Raw genomic sequence first — 14,630 nt, 5'->3', positions numbered from 1 at the left:
AATCGATTCTGAATCGAGTCGAGTAAGCCAAATGGGGGCCAAACCGGTTTCCCCGTTCCGCCGACCTGAAACGCAAAAGAATTGTGCGCTTCAACTAAATGGATTTCTATACGACTTCATTACTTTCTTGCAACTTATGAACCTTTACTTAACGCTTTTAAACGGTCTGAAAGTAGTGTTACCGCGTACTTATAGATGCACTCATTCGTTTTATTTTTTCAGCGACGGTCACTTAGTTTAAGGTTGCAAAAAGGCCATGTCTCGCTGAAAACACTGTTTCACACTCCACAGATCGCAAAAGTGCCGCTAGTAGTCTACACTTTGTGTTTGATGGTAGAATGGGATATACAGATTACAACACTCGTGGTTTTTTATATGGCTTGTATTTCAGTCAAGACCCAGCGGGAATATCAATCGAGAGCCACTCGCCAAAGGCTCGTGTCTCCCGATGATATTCATCCGCTGGGTCTTGACTGAAATACAAGCCATATAAAAAACCACTCGTGTTGTAACCTATACATATATAATATATATAATATATATAAAACATCAGAAATTGTGAAAGAAACAATTGAAAAGTCAGCAGAGACTTTCTTCCGAGATTTGTTAAAATCTCATAGCAGAGAAAGAGAGAGAAAAAAGTATCCCTTCACAGACAGCCTATTGGGAGCATCAGTATTCAGACCCTCCTCAAGGGTATATATATATATATATGTCAGTGATTTATACAGTACGTACTTCAAATAATTCGTTATATATAATAGTATTTTTGTAATACCTAAATAAATGTCAGTTGCAAATTAGCTTCGTCAAGTGACAGAAAGTAGAACTTGGTAATCAGTTCTATGCTTTTGTGGTTTTGCAGATTCTCTTCGTCAAGTGACAGAAAGTAGAACTTGGTAATCAGTTCTATGCTTTTGTGGTTTTGCAGATTAGCTTCGTCAAGTGACAGAAAGTAGAACTTGGTAATCAGTTCTATGCTTTTGTGGTTTTGCAGATTAGCTTCGTCAAGTGACAGAAAGTAGAACTTGGTAATCAGTTCTATGCTTTTGTGGTTTTGCAGATTCTCTTCCTAGGTCCTTTGTACCTGCACTACATGGATGGTGTGTTCAGGCTCTACTTGGGTAAGTAACTTTCATTTTACTGCACAGAGATGGCCAAGTCTCAAAAAACTCTCCAGCCGGGCGAATAACTCCAACAAAGTCAAAGTCACTAGCCCGCCAGAAATTCCACAAGCCCTGTAAACACCAGACAAACACGCAATGAAACAGTGTTAGTTTGAATGATTGTCAGATTTATATTATTACACACTAAATAGCGCTGGTATACATACGATCGACAACTGAATCGGCCTCAGCTGGCGTCTTGTGTCATTAGAACATGGCAGCGATTTTGCAGACAGAATTTTCACTAGCTAGCCGGGTGGATTTTTCACCTGCCCCTGGCAACCGGGCGGTGGATTTGGCCATCCCTGTTGCAAGTTTTTTCCCCCATCTACCATGGAACCCCCCTTTTAACTTTTTAAAACCTCCAACAAATCTGAGAAAATCGGGTCTTGATAAGGAGGGAGTCTTAAAATCAGAGAAAATTTACTGAGGTATTGAACAGAAAATGTGAGAAAACTTGGTCTTAAAATGGAGGGACTCTTATTCTTTAATTGGGCGGTTTTAAAAGGGGGTTCCACTGTATTTCTCTGTCATAAGACCTTGGCTCTGAATTTTATACATATCTGCAAACAATTTCAGGTGGTTTTTTTTCCCAACGTTATTGTTAAATTGATACTAATATTTCAAGACTAGATCATTTCATTCTTTTTTTTTAATTTAGATTTTAAAAAGCTTGATTGTCAGTTTGACATTACATTTGAAACTTAACTGTCATCCTGTCTTTAAACCATCACATGCATGACATCTCTGTAGCTGAGTCTATGCTCGGGTCAAAATATATCTTGGGGTCTCTCATAATTCATATAACTTCATTTTGAAAGGCTGGCAGCCAAGCTATTTGCCTTAAAAAACCAAAAGATGTGTTGAAAAGCTAGTGTAGTTGCTTTTAAATTCTTTTTCTCTGAATTTTGTGCAAATATGTGCTCATTAAATTATTTTAGCTTATTCGGTCATTGATTTTGTTTAATGAACTCAGTTTGTTTCTTTCCCAAAATGTTTCACTTAGCAGATTAGCAGTATGTTGAGAATGATAAACATGCTGTCTTTTACTTGCAGAGCCAAGGTACTGGAGCAATTCAATACGGAACTATGTGTGGGTGCGGAACCACATTGTTGTACGTGAGAAAAACAATAGATCGTTCACTAAATATCAGAACTGCGGAGGAATATACCGAAGACAAAATACTTGTTTGCATTTTCGTTCTGGTGCTAGGAATAGCTTCATTGCATTGATAGACAACTACCCAATGAATCTGTCATGTTAAAAGTTTGGTATACCGTTACAACACTAGACAGGAAATAAAACTGGTATGGGAAGCCATACCAGTCACATAACTGTTGTAAATATATCTCATTGCAGCTTATTCCAAAAGGAAACCAGTGCTTGACTAAAAAGTTTAAAACCCGTTTTCTAATCTGCAAATTGCAGGGAAAAAAAGATGAAATACTAATTGGTACAAGCTATAATTGTACTTTTCTTATGATCAGGTAGAAATGGGATTATGTGGGTAGTTAGCTGTCTTCGGCAGGCATGGTTGTACTATAGCAACTGGAATTCCAAACGTTGGGCTCTTGAGTTATTTTGAATGTGTTTTATACTTACAGTGTCTGCATGCTGATTTGTGAAATTACAATTGATATTGTGTTGTGCATGGTCTCATAATTATTGGAAACTACAAAGAAATTATCTGTGACACTTATTATCGTTTATTTTTTTCCAGGCTCCATTTTCAGAGGAGCTTATCTTCCGAGCTACCATGTTACCTTTCTTGGTGCCAGCTTTTGGTGTTGGGTGGTCCATATTTCTGTGTCCTCTCTTCTTTGGTGTAGGTAGGTGGTGTTGCTAGATTGCTGCTCAGTATCTGGACAGTTTGAGAATACATGTACAGTGGTACCTGTGATGTGTGGCCCCTCCGATGAGAGGAAACCTCCCATAAAAGGACACATTCTGAGGTCCCTTTGTCTATTATCTCTACCAAACTACAGTCGAACCCACCTAAAACGAACACGCTAGTTACGAATTTTGACTTATATCGTATTAGTTTTAAGTTCCCAACTGAATACCTCTTTCTTCATGCTTAAAAAAATGCTTGAAACGAATTCTTTGTAACGAATTTATGCTTATAACGAGCACTTTTTGGATTCCCAAGCATGCATAATGTCTGTAATTTACTCACGCTTATGACGAAATCTTTAAAACTCGTCCCGAGATCGACATATCATGGGAATTTGAGAAGTTTGAATGTGTCAAAGTCGCCGGAATGCAAGTATTCCGCCATGTTTATTTGGTGTCCAAGGGAGGTCACCGAGAATAAACAAGTGAAACAAAGAAGAAAAGTGAAAAAGTTTGAAGAAAAATATCACACACACACACACACACACACACACAATTTGTAACCAACACACACATGTAGTCCCGGAATAAGCTTTTTTGGGATGATTTACGATTTTTGCGCACATTTCGAGCAGACGAAAACACAACATGGCGGCTCTCGCTCCTCCAACTATCGCAAGACACAAAAAAACGAAATCTCGCGCGTGCGAGATCCTGATACATCCGGTGTTTCTCTGTACGCTATCTTGTCACAACGACTTGTTGACAAACGAAGATTCGCGAAAGAAAGAGAAAAGCGCCGAGTCTTGAGTAGAGAGCTAATAAAGTACAGGTAATCGCTAATCGAGCGAAATGAAAATCCGCGGCGACTTCCATTAGGTGAATGCTATTCAAGTTTAGGTAACGTTTTAGCCGCATCTTGGCAGAGAACAAGAAGAAACGAGCGATCTCTCTTGAGAGAAAGCTAGAAATTTTACACGACGTCGACGAATTTCTTAATACGAATTTCGGTTAAGACGAACTTATTTCCCGATCCCCAGTGATTCGTCTTAAGCGAGTTCGACTGTATACCTGTCATGACAGGCCACCTGGAATGTAGGGACACTTTTGGCTGGTCCCAAGGGTGTCCTTTCATCACAGGTACCACTGTATATTACATCAATGGACATGATGTTCTTTTCTCTGTTTCACTTCCAATGGCATTTTGATGAACGGTGATCATGAAGTATAAACTGAAACTATTATAAATGCATAATTTCAGTGATTTTGAAGTAGCATACATTGTTTCAATTAAAACATTTTTCGTTTTCGTTTCCATCCCTTTATTAGCCCATTGCTTAGACTAATAGAAGATGTACTTTGCTGTTGACTGATAATTAATTATCAGCTTACAAGGTTCTGATACGTCACAGGATTTAGTGACTGTAACGTATTGTTTTGTCAATAACAAACGTTCCAACAACTTATCTTTCTTGGTTTTTGATACAGTATTTAGGATTTCCGTTTTTTTTTTTTTATAAAATATTTAGGATTTTCTTTCAGCAATGCATGTATGTTTGTGCAGTAAATGGTTTGGGCAAGTTTTTATCTAAAACTGTAAACCAGACCTTGCTTTATGCTTGCAGCTCACTTTCACCACATGATAGAGAGGGTCATACGCGGGCAAGCTGAGGTTGCAGATGCCTTAAAACAAACAGGTGAATTTGCTCTCCAATTTTGTATTTTCTAACGATTTGTTTAAATATTTTTGAGTCCGATGACTCGCCAGGTATACTTTAGGTGAGTGGTTATTTTTTTCTGTGGGCATTCTAGATTATAACTTTCATTTACCTTTTTTCTTAAACGTTTCAAACAAAAATTGAAAACCTGACAACTTGGCACCTATGCTTGACAGTCAAAGTAATCCAAAATATGGCTGAATAAATGTATGTTGGTGACCCTATCAGGGCACTTTCCCCCTGGATTTTTTCCCCCCTGACTTTATCCCCCCGAATTCTTCCACCCGGATTATTTCCCCCCGTGACTTTTTCCCCCTGGGACTCTTTCCACCCGTGACTTTTCCCCCTCGGACTATTTCCCCCTTGTGAATTTTTAGCAATGTTTTTTATATCAATTGATGATCACGTGAGAAGACACAAACATTTCCACCCCTTTACAAATTGGTCGCACGTTTGTATTATCACGTGAGAAGTGAGCAGTGTTAGACACAAACATTTCCACCCCTTTACAAATTATTCGTACATTTGTATTTTCACGTGAGAAGTGAGCAGTGTTAGCCACTGTAAGTGAAATCTGTGAATGTGTGAATGATAAATCTGCGATATCAGTATCCGTGACTGTCAACTTGATTGCCACTATTCTGCAAAATGGATCAACAAAGAGAGGCCGATTTCAAAACAACAGAGAGAGGAGCAAGATGCGTTGTTGACAAGAAATACATATATTTAAAACAGAAGGATTTGGCAGGTGGAAAGCAAAGCTGGGAGTGTGAGAGAAGAAAGATGGGCGGTTGCAAGGCCAAGATCCATTTGTTTGAGACAATGGTGCAGAAGGAAGTCAATGAACACAACCATCTTCCTGAGTCACACAGAGAAGAAATTATTTCAGTGAGGAGTTCACTGAGGCGCCGAGCTGAAGAAACGGAGGAACCACTGTGAGGGATGGCACAGAAGATTCCAGTCAAACGTTGGAGCGCATCACCCCAACTTCTGGAAGTTCCTGGAAGTTCTGAGAAGAGAGGAAGCAGCTGGCCGAGCAGAGATTGCTCAACACATCGCTGGTCATCCTCCACCACCCAAAAGAAGGAAATACAAAGACTCTAACGAGCACATTTTGCGGCTCGTTCGGTCATATGACAACAGAAACCTTGACACATACCTACTTGGAATCGCACACAATGTTTTCTTTTAGACGCTTCTAGATGTGAACGTAGCAGAGATTGCTCAACACGTCGCTCGTCATCCTCCGCCACACACAAGAAGGAAATACCAAGACTCTAACCAGCGCATTTCGCGGCATACAGTGTTTTCTTTTAGACTTTTTTTGGACTCTTTTAGATGTGTATGTATGTGTTTTAAACCAAAGCTGCTGAATTAAAAGTAGGAACCACATGTGTGTAAGAATACACATTTTATCTATTCATTTTATCAAAAAATTAAGCATTATAAGCATTAACAAAAAAATTAAAATAGAAATAATAAAATAACGAAAAGAGTCAAGGGGGGAAAGAGTCACGGGGGAAAGTGCCCCAGGGGGTAAAAGTCACGGGGGGAAAAAGTCTCAGCGGGAAAATGTCACGGGGGGAAAAAATCTGGGTGGAAGAATTCGGGGGGATAAAGTCAGGGGGGAAAAAATCCAGGGGGAAAGTGTCCTAGACTCGTTGGTGACATGGAGAAATATTTTTGGAATAGTTTTTCTATGTGAATTCGGACCGGCACGGTTGGCCTAGTGGTAAGGCGTCCGCCCCGTGATCGGGAGGTCGTGGGTTCGAACCCCGGCCGGGTCATACCTAAGACTTTAAAATTGGCAATCTAGTGGCTGCTCCGCCTGGCGTCTGGCATTATGGGGTTAGTGCTAGGACTGGTTGGTCCGGTGTCAGAATAATGTGACTGGGTGAGACATGAAGCCTGTGCTGCGACTTCTGTCTTGTGTGTGGCGCACGTTATATTTCAAAGCAGCACCGCCCTGATATGGCCCTTCGTGGTCGGCTGGGCGTTAAGCAAACAAACAAACAAACAAAAAAGGTGAATTCGTTGCTCACTCAATATTATGCTTGCAGTTTTTCAGATTTGCTACACAACTGTCTTTGGGGCGTACTCTGCCTTCCTCTTCACACGAACAGGTAAGCAGGAGTGGAAGTGTAGGTGGTAAACACTGTCTGATTTAATGTAAAGTAATTGTTTTGTTGCATACAAACAGGCATTTGTTTGGGAATTGCAGAAAAGTGGACTTGTTGTTTACAGGGATTTTGTATCATTCATCATTCAGATTGTCTGCATGGTTCTGTGTAAAAAAAAAATAATAATAACCAGATGTATCTAGGTTTCTCATGATTTTTTAAATTGTCTTGTTTTTTTAACGATTTTTGATGTTCGATGACATTTTACATTTACCCTTATCAGTGACCACACCATTTTTGTTAACTTCTAAGATTGTATTCAGGAGAGACAAGATGACACTGCAGTAAGCACTGAAACAGTGTTTCATGAAAGGGGGTGTACACTACATTGGGGTGTGCACGTTAAAGATCCCACGATTGACAAAAGGGTCTTTCCTGGCAAAATTGTATAGGCATAGATAAAAATGTCCACCAAAATACCCGTGTGACTTGGAATAATAGGCCGTGAAAAAGTAGGATATGCGCCGAAATGGCTGCGATCTGCTGGCCGATGTGAATGCGTGATGTATTGTGTAAAAAAATTCCATCTCACACGGCATAAATAAATCCCTGCGCCTTAAAATATGTGCGCGATATAAATTGCATAACATACGCGCGATATAAGCCTCATATATTGATATTGTTTGGGAGAAATAGCATGTTTTTCGTTCGTTTTCATTTTTGCCCCCCAATTTTTTTCTTCTTCTTGTTATGGCGCATGTAGTCTGAAGTTTTTTACGTACTAAATAATAGATGATAAATTCAAGGAAGTAAATCTTCTTCTTCTTCTTGGCGTTCGCTGGTAGTAAAGTAAATAATGCAGGGGGTCCAGGGTGCCGCTTCCTGGGGCATATCCCTATTACTCAGGGTTCCACATCACGTAAAATTGGAGGTATTATACCCTCTGACCGCCCAAATCACGTACGAGACGCTCTTTGAAAGGGTGTCGGTAAGTAACAATTATTTTGCCAAGAGGTATAATAACGTACGACTTGAAAGGCAAAAGGGTATGACTTTGATCGTTTTACAAACGGTACGACTGGTTATGCGACGCTCGAGGTTTTTTTTTTTTTTTTTTTCCCCGGGAGACTAATTTTGGAAAGCTTCACCGGCGATCTCGACACGTGTTTACTGTCTCCAGGAAGTTGGCGCTGTCAGCGTGACCAGAGTTACTTCCCCTCCGCTATTTTCGGTTCTGTTGGTTCAAGTTTGCAATGCAAGTTTGCAGACGATCAGTTTTGTCACTGACTTTGTGTTTGAAAATGCCACGACCAAGAAAGCCTGCTGCAGTTGATCCAAAACAACGAACTTTGACGTTTGCGATACCTGATTTTAGCATGCTTGGTGAAATTCTCTTGACCATTCCAATCACTTCTGTATCCTGTGAGAGAGGCTTTAGTCAACAGAACCCGGGGAAGTCAAAGCTAAGGAACCGACTCTCAGTGGAGAGACTGGCCAACAAAATGATAATTAAATTACATATGCTTACTCCCAATCACATATAGCATTTGACACAGTCTGAGATGCTAGGTACTGAAAACGCTTACCCGTCTAACCAATTAAAGGGAAGCAACCCCATCACCAAAAAGGCAAACGTAGCCATGGTAACGGGCCGGAACCCCGGGAGTTACCTCCCATCCAGTGGACATTACGTCACTTCCTACCACACCAACTCATACTTCTTTCAGCAGCCGTAGAGAGAGGTTGTGAATTTTTGCGCTCTGTGGCTACCTTGTGTGAGTTCGCTCACCTGCCGGCCACGTTAATCGTCTTCTCCCGTGCGGGCTCCTTTGGGTGAGCTCGTTCTTATTTCTTGTTTATTAACTTGTTCGCTGGTTTGTTGCTGGTTTGTTCGTCCTTTGGGACTTGTTTATCAGCGACGTTCAGCGTGGTCGCCATTTGCATTTTGGTCATTGTTGTGACTTTGATATTTTGGCGTGTTTGCCTTTGTCTGCTTACTCTAGTAGTTTGCAGGTGTTGGTATTTTGTTGTTCTTTGAACATTGTGTGTTACTGAGCTTTCTGTCCGTTCGGACTTGCGTTTGTCAGTAATCTTTGTTTGTGTTTCGTTTGTTTGTTTAGTCAGCATGGCTGACTCTGATAAACGGAAAGAATAGTGGGAGTTTCGGTCGTAGGCCGTTACTCTTGGTAGTAGTGCTAGCTCTGTGTGTTCTAGCGTTACTATTGTCTCCTCCTGGGCTTTGGCTTTGGAGCAGGGGGCATTTGTGTTCTCTGTTTTACTGTCCCTCGTTTCAGAGATCCGCTTTTGGTGTACGAGGTGATGCAGCGCCCGGTTGTTTCCGGCAGCGCCGCATTTCCGCCTGCGGTGGGGGATGTGTTGTCACTTGCTTCGCTGGTCTTGCCTTCCGGTTTCCGGAATTCAGGTTCCTGCTTCAGCGGTCTCCGCCTCCTCAGGTGGACTCTCAAGTAAGTCGAACTGGTCCGACGGCCCTGGTGAGGCGACTGGACACTCCCTGCCGGGAAACAGTTCTTTGCAGCTTCACTACCTGCACTCTGCTGGTCGGCCGACACCTCCTTTCGAGGCTTGGGGTCGTTGACCAGCAGCGGTGGCTTGCGGCCAGTTGACATTTTCCGCCTGTTTCAGGACCGGAATTCGTTGGCTGGCGGCGGCGGCCGTTTCCGGTTTCGACCGGAATAAACTATAGGCTGGCCTTCGGGCTTTTTGGCTTCCGGCCTCAGTCTATGCAGCTTTCGTTTCCGCTTTGGCGGTTTTGGCGGCTGCGTTTCCGGTTTCGGCCGGAAGCATGGTTCCTCCCTTCCTCGGTCGTTCCGACTGCGGGGGTGGGGGGGGACCATAGGCTGGCCTCCGGGCTTTATGGCTTCCGGCCTCAGCCTATGCAGTCTTCGTTTCCGCTTTGGCGGTTTCGGCGGCTGCGTTTTCTGGTTCGTCCGGGAACACGGTTCCTCCTTCACTTGGTCGTTCTGACTGCGGTGGTTTTGTGGGACCGCAGACTGGCCTTCGGGCTTTATGGCTTCCGGCCTCAGTCTATGCAGTCTTCGTTTCCGCTGTTGCGGTTTCGGCGGCTGCGTTTCCGGTTTCGGCCGGAAGCATAGGTCCACCTACACACGTACGCTGAAGCTGCGGTGTATGGAGGGACCGCAGACTGGCCTCCGGGCATTATGGCTTCCAGCCTCAGTCTTAGCAGTCTTCGTTTCCGCTGTGGCGGTTTCGGCGGCTGCGTTTTCGGGTGGCTTGCGGCCAGTTGACAAGAACGCCTGTTGCAGGTTCGGACTTTGTTGACTGGCAGCGGCGGCCGTTCCCGGTTTCGGCCGGGATAATCGGTTCCGGTTTCGGCCGGAAGCATAGGTCCACCTACACACGTACGCTGTAGCGGCGGTGTACGGAGGGATCGCAGACTGGCCTTCGGGCTTTATGGCTTCCGGCCTCAGTCTATGCAGTCTTCGTTTCTGCTGTGGCGGTTTCGGCGGCTGCGTTTCCGTTTTCGGCCGGAAGCATAGGTCCACCTACACACGTAGGCTGAGGCTGCGGTGTACGGAGGGTCCGCAGACTGGCCTCCGGGCTCTATGGCTTCCGGCCTCAGTCTATGCAGTCTTCGTTTCCGCTGTGGCGGTTTCGGCGGCTGCGTTGTTTCGGTTTTGACTGAAAGCATAGGTCCACCCACACAGGTTCGCTTTGGCGCTAGGGTTTGGGTGGACCACAGACTGGCTTTATGGCTTTCGGCCTCAGTCTCTGCAGTCTTCGTTTCCGTTGTGACGGTTTCGGCGGCTGCTAGCCGGCTTCGGCCGGGTTTGCTGTTCTTCTTCTTGGCAATTCCGTTTGGATGGCAAGGAGGAAGCAACAGTGTCTGGCAATAGGTCCTCCTTCACTTGTACGCTCCGACGTTGGTGGTAGGATGGACCGCAGACTGGCCTCCTGGCTTTATGGCTCCCTGCCTCAGTCTACGCAGTCTTTGTTTCCGCATTCTGTGGTTTCGGCGGCGGCGTTTTCTGGCTTCGGTCGGATATGCTGTTCCTCTTTCTGTCACTTCCGTTTGGGTGTCAGAGAGGGAACAATAGCAGTTGGCTTTCAGCACTCTGTGCTTCAGTCGGGGCAGTCGTTGCTTCACCCGGAGGGTGTTGTGGCGTCCGCTTATCCAGGCCGGTGGTCGGATGGTTGGTCTACTTACCCTTTTCCTCATGGTCAAGGGATGAGTGAGGTCCTTTTCCGGTGTTTCGGTTTTCCGGTTTCCGGTTATTCCGTGCTTCCTCCCACCGCTGGGTTTATGACTTTGGTCTTTGTCCTTTAATGGTCCACTCTGAGGTTCAGTCGGTGGTCAGCGAAGGGACATGGTCGGGATTTCCGTCAAGGCTCAAGGCTATTCTTGCAGCTGTGGCGGAGGTTACTTCCCGGTACTTTCCTTTTCGGAATCTTAGGTCTCTCACCACATGGTCACTCTGTGGCTGTGCTGGGGTTGACTGGAGACTGGCTTCCGGGCTTTTCAGCTTCCGGCCTCAGTCTAAGCAGCCTTAGTTTTCGCATGGTGTGACTTTGTCGGTTGCATTTCCGGCTGTGGCCGGATATACTGTTCCTCTTCTTTCCGGTTGTTTTCTGGGAGAAAGGAACAGCGGCCGCTTTCGGGCGTTCTAGCTCCTCGGCCGGGGTAGTTGTCTCGTCACCTTTCCGGTGGGGGGGGCTTCTGTCCATTCAGTTCCGTTGTCTTGGATGTCATTTGGCTGTTTCTGACTCGCTTTCAGTCAGGGTATCAGTCGGGATGATGTTCTGGTACGCGGGTTTCCGGTTTTCCGGTTATCCCGTGTACTGTTTCTGCCTCTGGTAGATGTGACTTCGGCATTTTCTTTCGCTCGACCACTCTGACTTCAGTCGGTGGCTAGAGAAGAGACATCTTTTGGGGTTTTCCGTAGCAGGTGTGAGCGGAGATCAGGTGGTTGATCCTCACTTCTCTGCCCTTCGGGTTTACGGGTGCCCACCCTCAGTCGGCGAACAGTTGTTTCAGCCACGGGCTGCTGCTTCTGTCGCACTTCCGGCTTGCCGGAGAGGCTGTTTTTCTTACCGGCGTCTTAGTTACGTCAGGGTTTTGGAAACAACGATTGACCTTTGTGGTCATTATTGTCTGTCTCTGGGTCCGACTCTGTCTTTCTCGGCGATCAGATTTGTTCTGGTGTTTCGTCCTAACTTAAGATGTTCTTGAGTTGGCCTCGGAGGTTACATTCAGATTTTCTGAGGGGGCATTGTCTTTGGCAATGTAGGTCTGAGGAGTCATCCTTTGTGGCTTACCTTCTCTCTCAGTTTTGGCCAGTCCTCTCCTTCTAGAAAGGGGGAGCTGGCTAATGTTCCTATTTTCTTTCGTTTACCTGTGTAGGGCGGGTACTTCGGAATTATGGCTGTCCTACGGGCATTATGGCTTTTAGCCCTGACCTGTGCGATTGTTTACTGCATTTCGCAGGTAGCTATGGCATTTCCGGTTCCTGTGTTGGCGGATTTCTAGGCTTTCTTCATCCTCTTTCTGAGGTGAGTCAGTACGACTTCCATTCGGTAGGGTTTCTTGTTACAGTCACCCTTCTATCACAGGCTACTATGTCTATGGCGTTGGCCTGTTGGCTCAGTGTTTGTCCCTCAGTCTTTCAGACGTGGACATACGCTTTCTGGTTTTTCGCTCAAACTCAGGAGGGCTCTTGATTTGATCTTGGATATAATTTCCAGTTTTTTCCTGAGAACTCTTTGTCTCGGGAGTCTTTTGGCTGGTCGGCTTCACGCCTTTTCCGGTATGCCTACCAGTCGTGTTTTCGGCTTTGGGTTCTTGATTCGGTTTCAATTACCTACAAGCAGACTGAACTGCGGACTCTATGGCTTGGAGCCATTTTGTTCATGGTTACTGGTCACTCAAGACTTTTGTCCTCTGTGACTTCCGCACTTTCGGGTGCTTATGCTTGTTGTAGGTAGCTGCTTCCTTGTACTATCTCTTTCTGCTTTTGCACGAACGGGTAGAGGATTTCTGGTTACCATCTCTTTTGAGAGCAGTAGGTCTGCTATTTACGGCACCCTTCTTTAGCATGCTTTATGGGTGACGATGTCAAAAGATCGCAGTCAGGGTTTTTTCCTGATGTTTTCTTGTGTCACTTCCTAAGAGTACCTTGATCGTTTCTTGGTTAGTTTGTACTCTAACGCAGAGTAGCAGAGTGTGCTTAGGGGGGGTGAGCGTTTCTTCACGTTCTTGGAACTTTAGAACGCTTATGCTCTTTTTGAGTTTTTATCATCGGGTCGGACTCTGGTACTTTGTACTCAGGTCTTTCTCTTTCTTTTTGCGTGGAGATTGGTCACTCTTCTCTGGAGCTGACCTATATCTCTCAGGTGTTGTCGGGCTTTGGCATAGCCTTCCAATAAAAGGGGGGGAGGGGTCAGATTGTCTTCCCCTCCTCTTGACTCGTGTTCATGTAATCCAGGGTTCTTCTTCCTTCCTGGGCCGTTTTCTTTACGGTCCGGGGGGAAGTGTTGGGCACAGCTTTCTGGCTGTCTTTCAGGATTTTCTTTGGCCCCTTTCTGACTTGTTGGCAGGGGGCCAGTTCCTGGTAAGGGTGTTAGAGTGAGTTAGAATTTTCTTTCCCACCGGGCCCTTCATGCCTTTTTTGGGCAGCGGGCCAGTTTCTGGCAAGGTTTTTAAAGTGAGTTGGATTTTTCTTTCCCACCGCCTTGTTGATGTTATCTGCTATATGTGATTGGGAGTAAGCATATGTAATTTAATATAAAATTTCTAAAGTAAATTTTCATTTGATTAATATAGGCCCGCCCGCCTGCCCCGCTTATGGTTTTTAGCTTTCTGAAAGCCGTATGAGTTGGTGTGGTAGGAAGTGACGTAATGTCCACTGGATGGGAGGTAACTCCCAGGGTTCCGGCCACAGAGATATAGAATAGAGCCACCAAGCGCCGCAAACCGTGCAGTAACCGAGACCCGCGCGCCGGCCATCGCGGTGTGCCCATTCTTTCGCTGGCACACCCTGTTTCGCTCTGTCCGGTCTTTGTTTTTTGAGAGCTACAATCTCAATACCACCTTGTTTAAACCTTATAATCATGTTAATAAAAAAAGCAAAGTTGTAGAATAATGATGCGTGTGTCTGTATGCTGCTTAATTTTGCTTTTTTAAATTTTATTATTATTGAAAATACTAACCTGTTGATTTTGTAGTAAGACATCTCTCTCTCTCTCTCTCTCTCTCTCTCTCTCTCTCTCTCTCTCTCTCTCTCTCTCTCGCTCTCTCTCTCTCTCTCTTATTCTCTCTTTTTCTCTTCTTCTCTCTTTTTCTCTTCCCCTCTCTCTCCCTCACCCTCTCTTTCTCTCTCTCCCTCTCTCTCTCTTCCCCTCTCTCTCTCCTCTTTCTCTCCCTCTCTCTCTCTCTCTCTCTCTCTCTCTCTCTCTCCCTCTCTCTCTCTCTCTCTCTCTCTCTCTTCTCTCTCTCTCTCTCTCTTCTCTCTCTCTCTCTCTCTCTCTCTCTCTCTCTCTCTCTCTCTCTTCTCTCTCTCAGTCGGTTTTCAGTGGGACCATTTTGCATGCACTGCTTTTTCTTTAGTTTTACTTTCAATTATATTGTATATTTATTGTATGGAGGACAATCGACTTCAACAATTCAGATTCGTTTGAAATACTCATGTTTTAATGATGAGATTGATGTATCGTTCATAAATAAGTTCACTCATGTGTTTGTACTTAATGATGTATTAAAGATTTTGGCTGAAAGATGTCAGGTTTGTTTGACTGATACTGACACTGACATGTTTCA

At 44.6% G+C, this 14,630-nt stretch overlaps 1 protein-coding gene across 1 annotated transcript in view; it reads left to right on the top strand.

Moving 5' to 3' along the window:
• LOC138952050 (CAAX prenyl protease 2-like) overlaps positions 1-14,630 on the top strand; it is a 31,332-nt gene that overhangs the window by 8,919 nt on the left and 7,783 nt on the right. The window contains exons 4-8 of the mRNA XM_070323625.1: positions 1,064-1,124; positions 2,223-2,281; positions 2,888-2,996; positions 4,626-4,697; positions 6,779-6,841. Of these exons, the coding sequence (XP_070179726.1) occupies positions 1,064-1,124; positions 2,223-2,281; positions 2,888-2,996; positions 4,626-4,697; positions 6,779-6,841 (364 nt within the window). The remainder of the gene's footprint in view (positions 1-1,063; positions 1,125-2,222; positions 2,282-2,887; positions 2,997-4,625; positions 4,698-6,778; positions 6,842-14,630) is intronic.

This window comes from Littorina saxatilis, linkage group LG17 (assembly GCF_037325665.1).
Source record: "Littorina saxatilis isolate snail1 linkage group LG17, US_GU_Lsax_2.0, whole genome shotgun sequence".
NCBI lineage: Eukaryota > Metazoa > Mollusca > Gastropoda > Littorinimorpha > Littorinidae > Littorina > Littorina saxatilis.
This window is presented reverse-complemented; position numbering and strand designations above follow the sequence as displayed.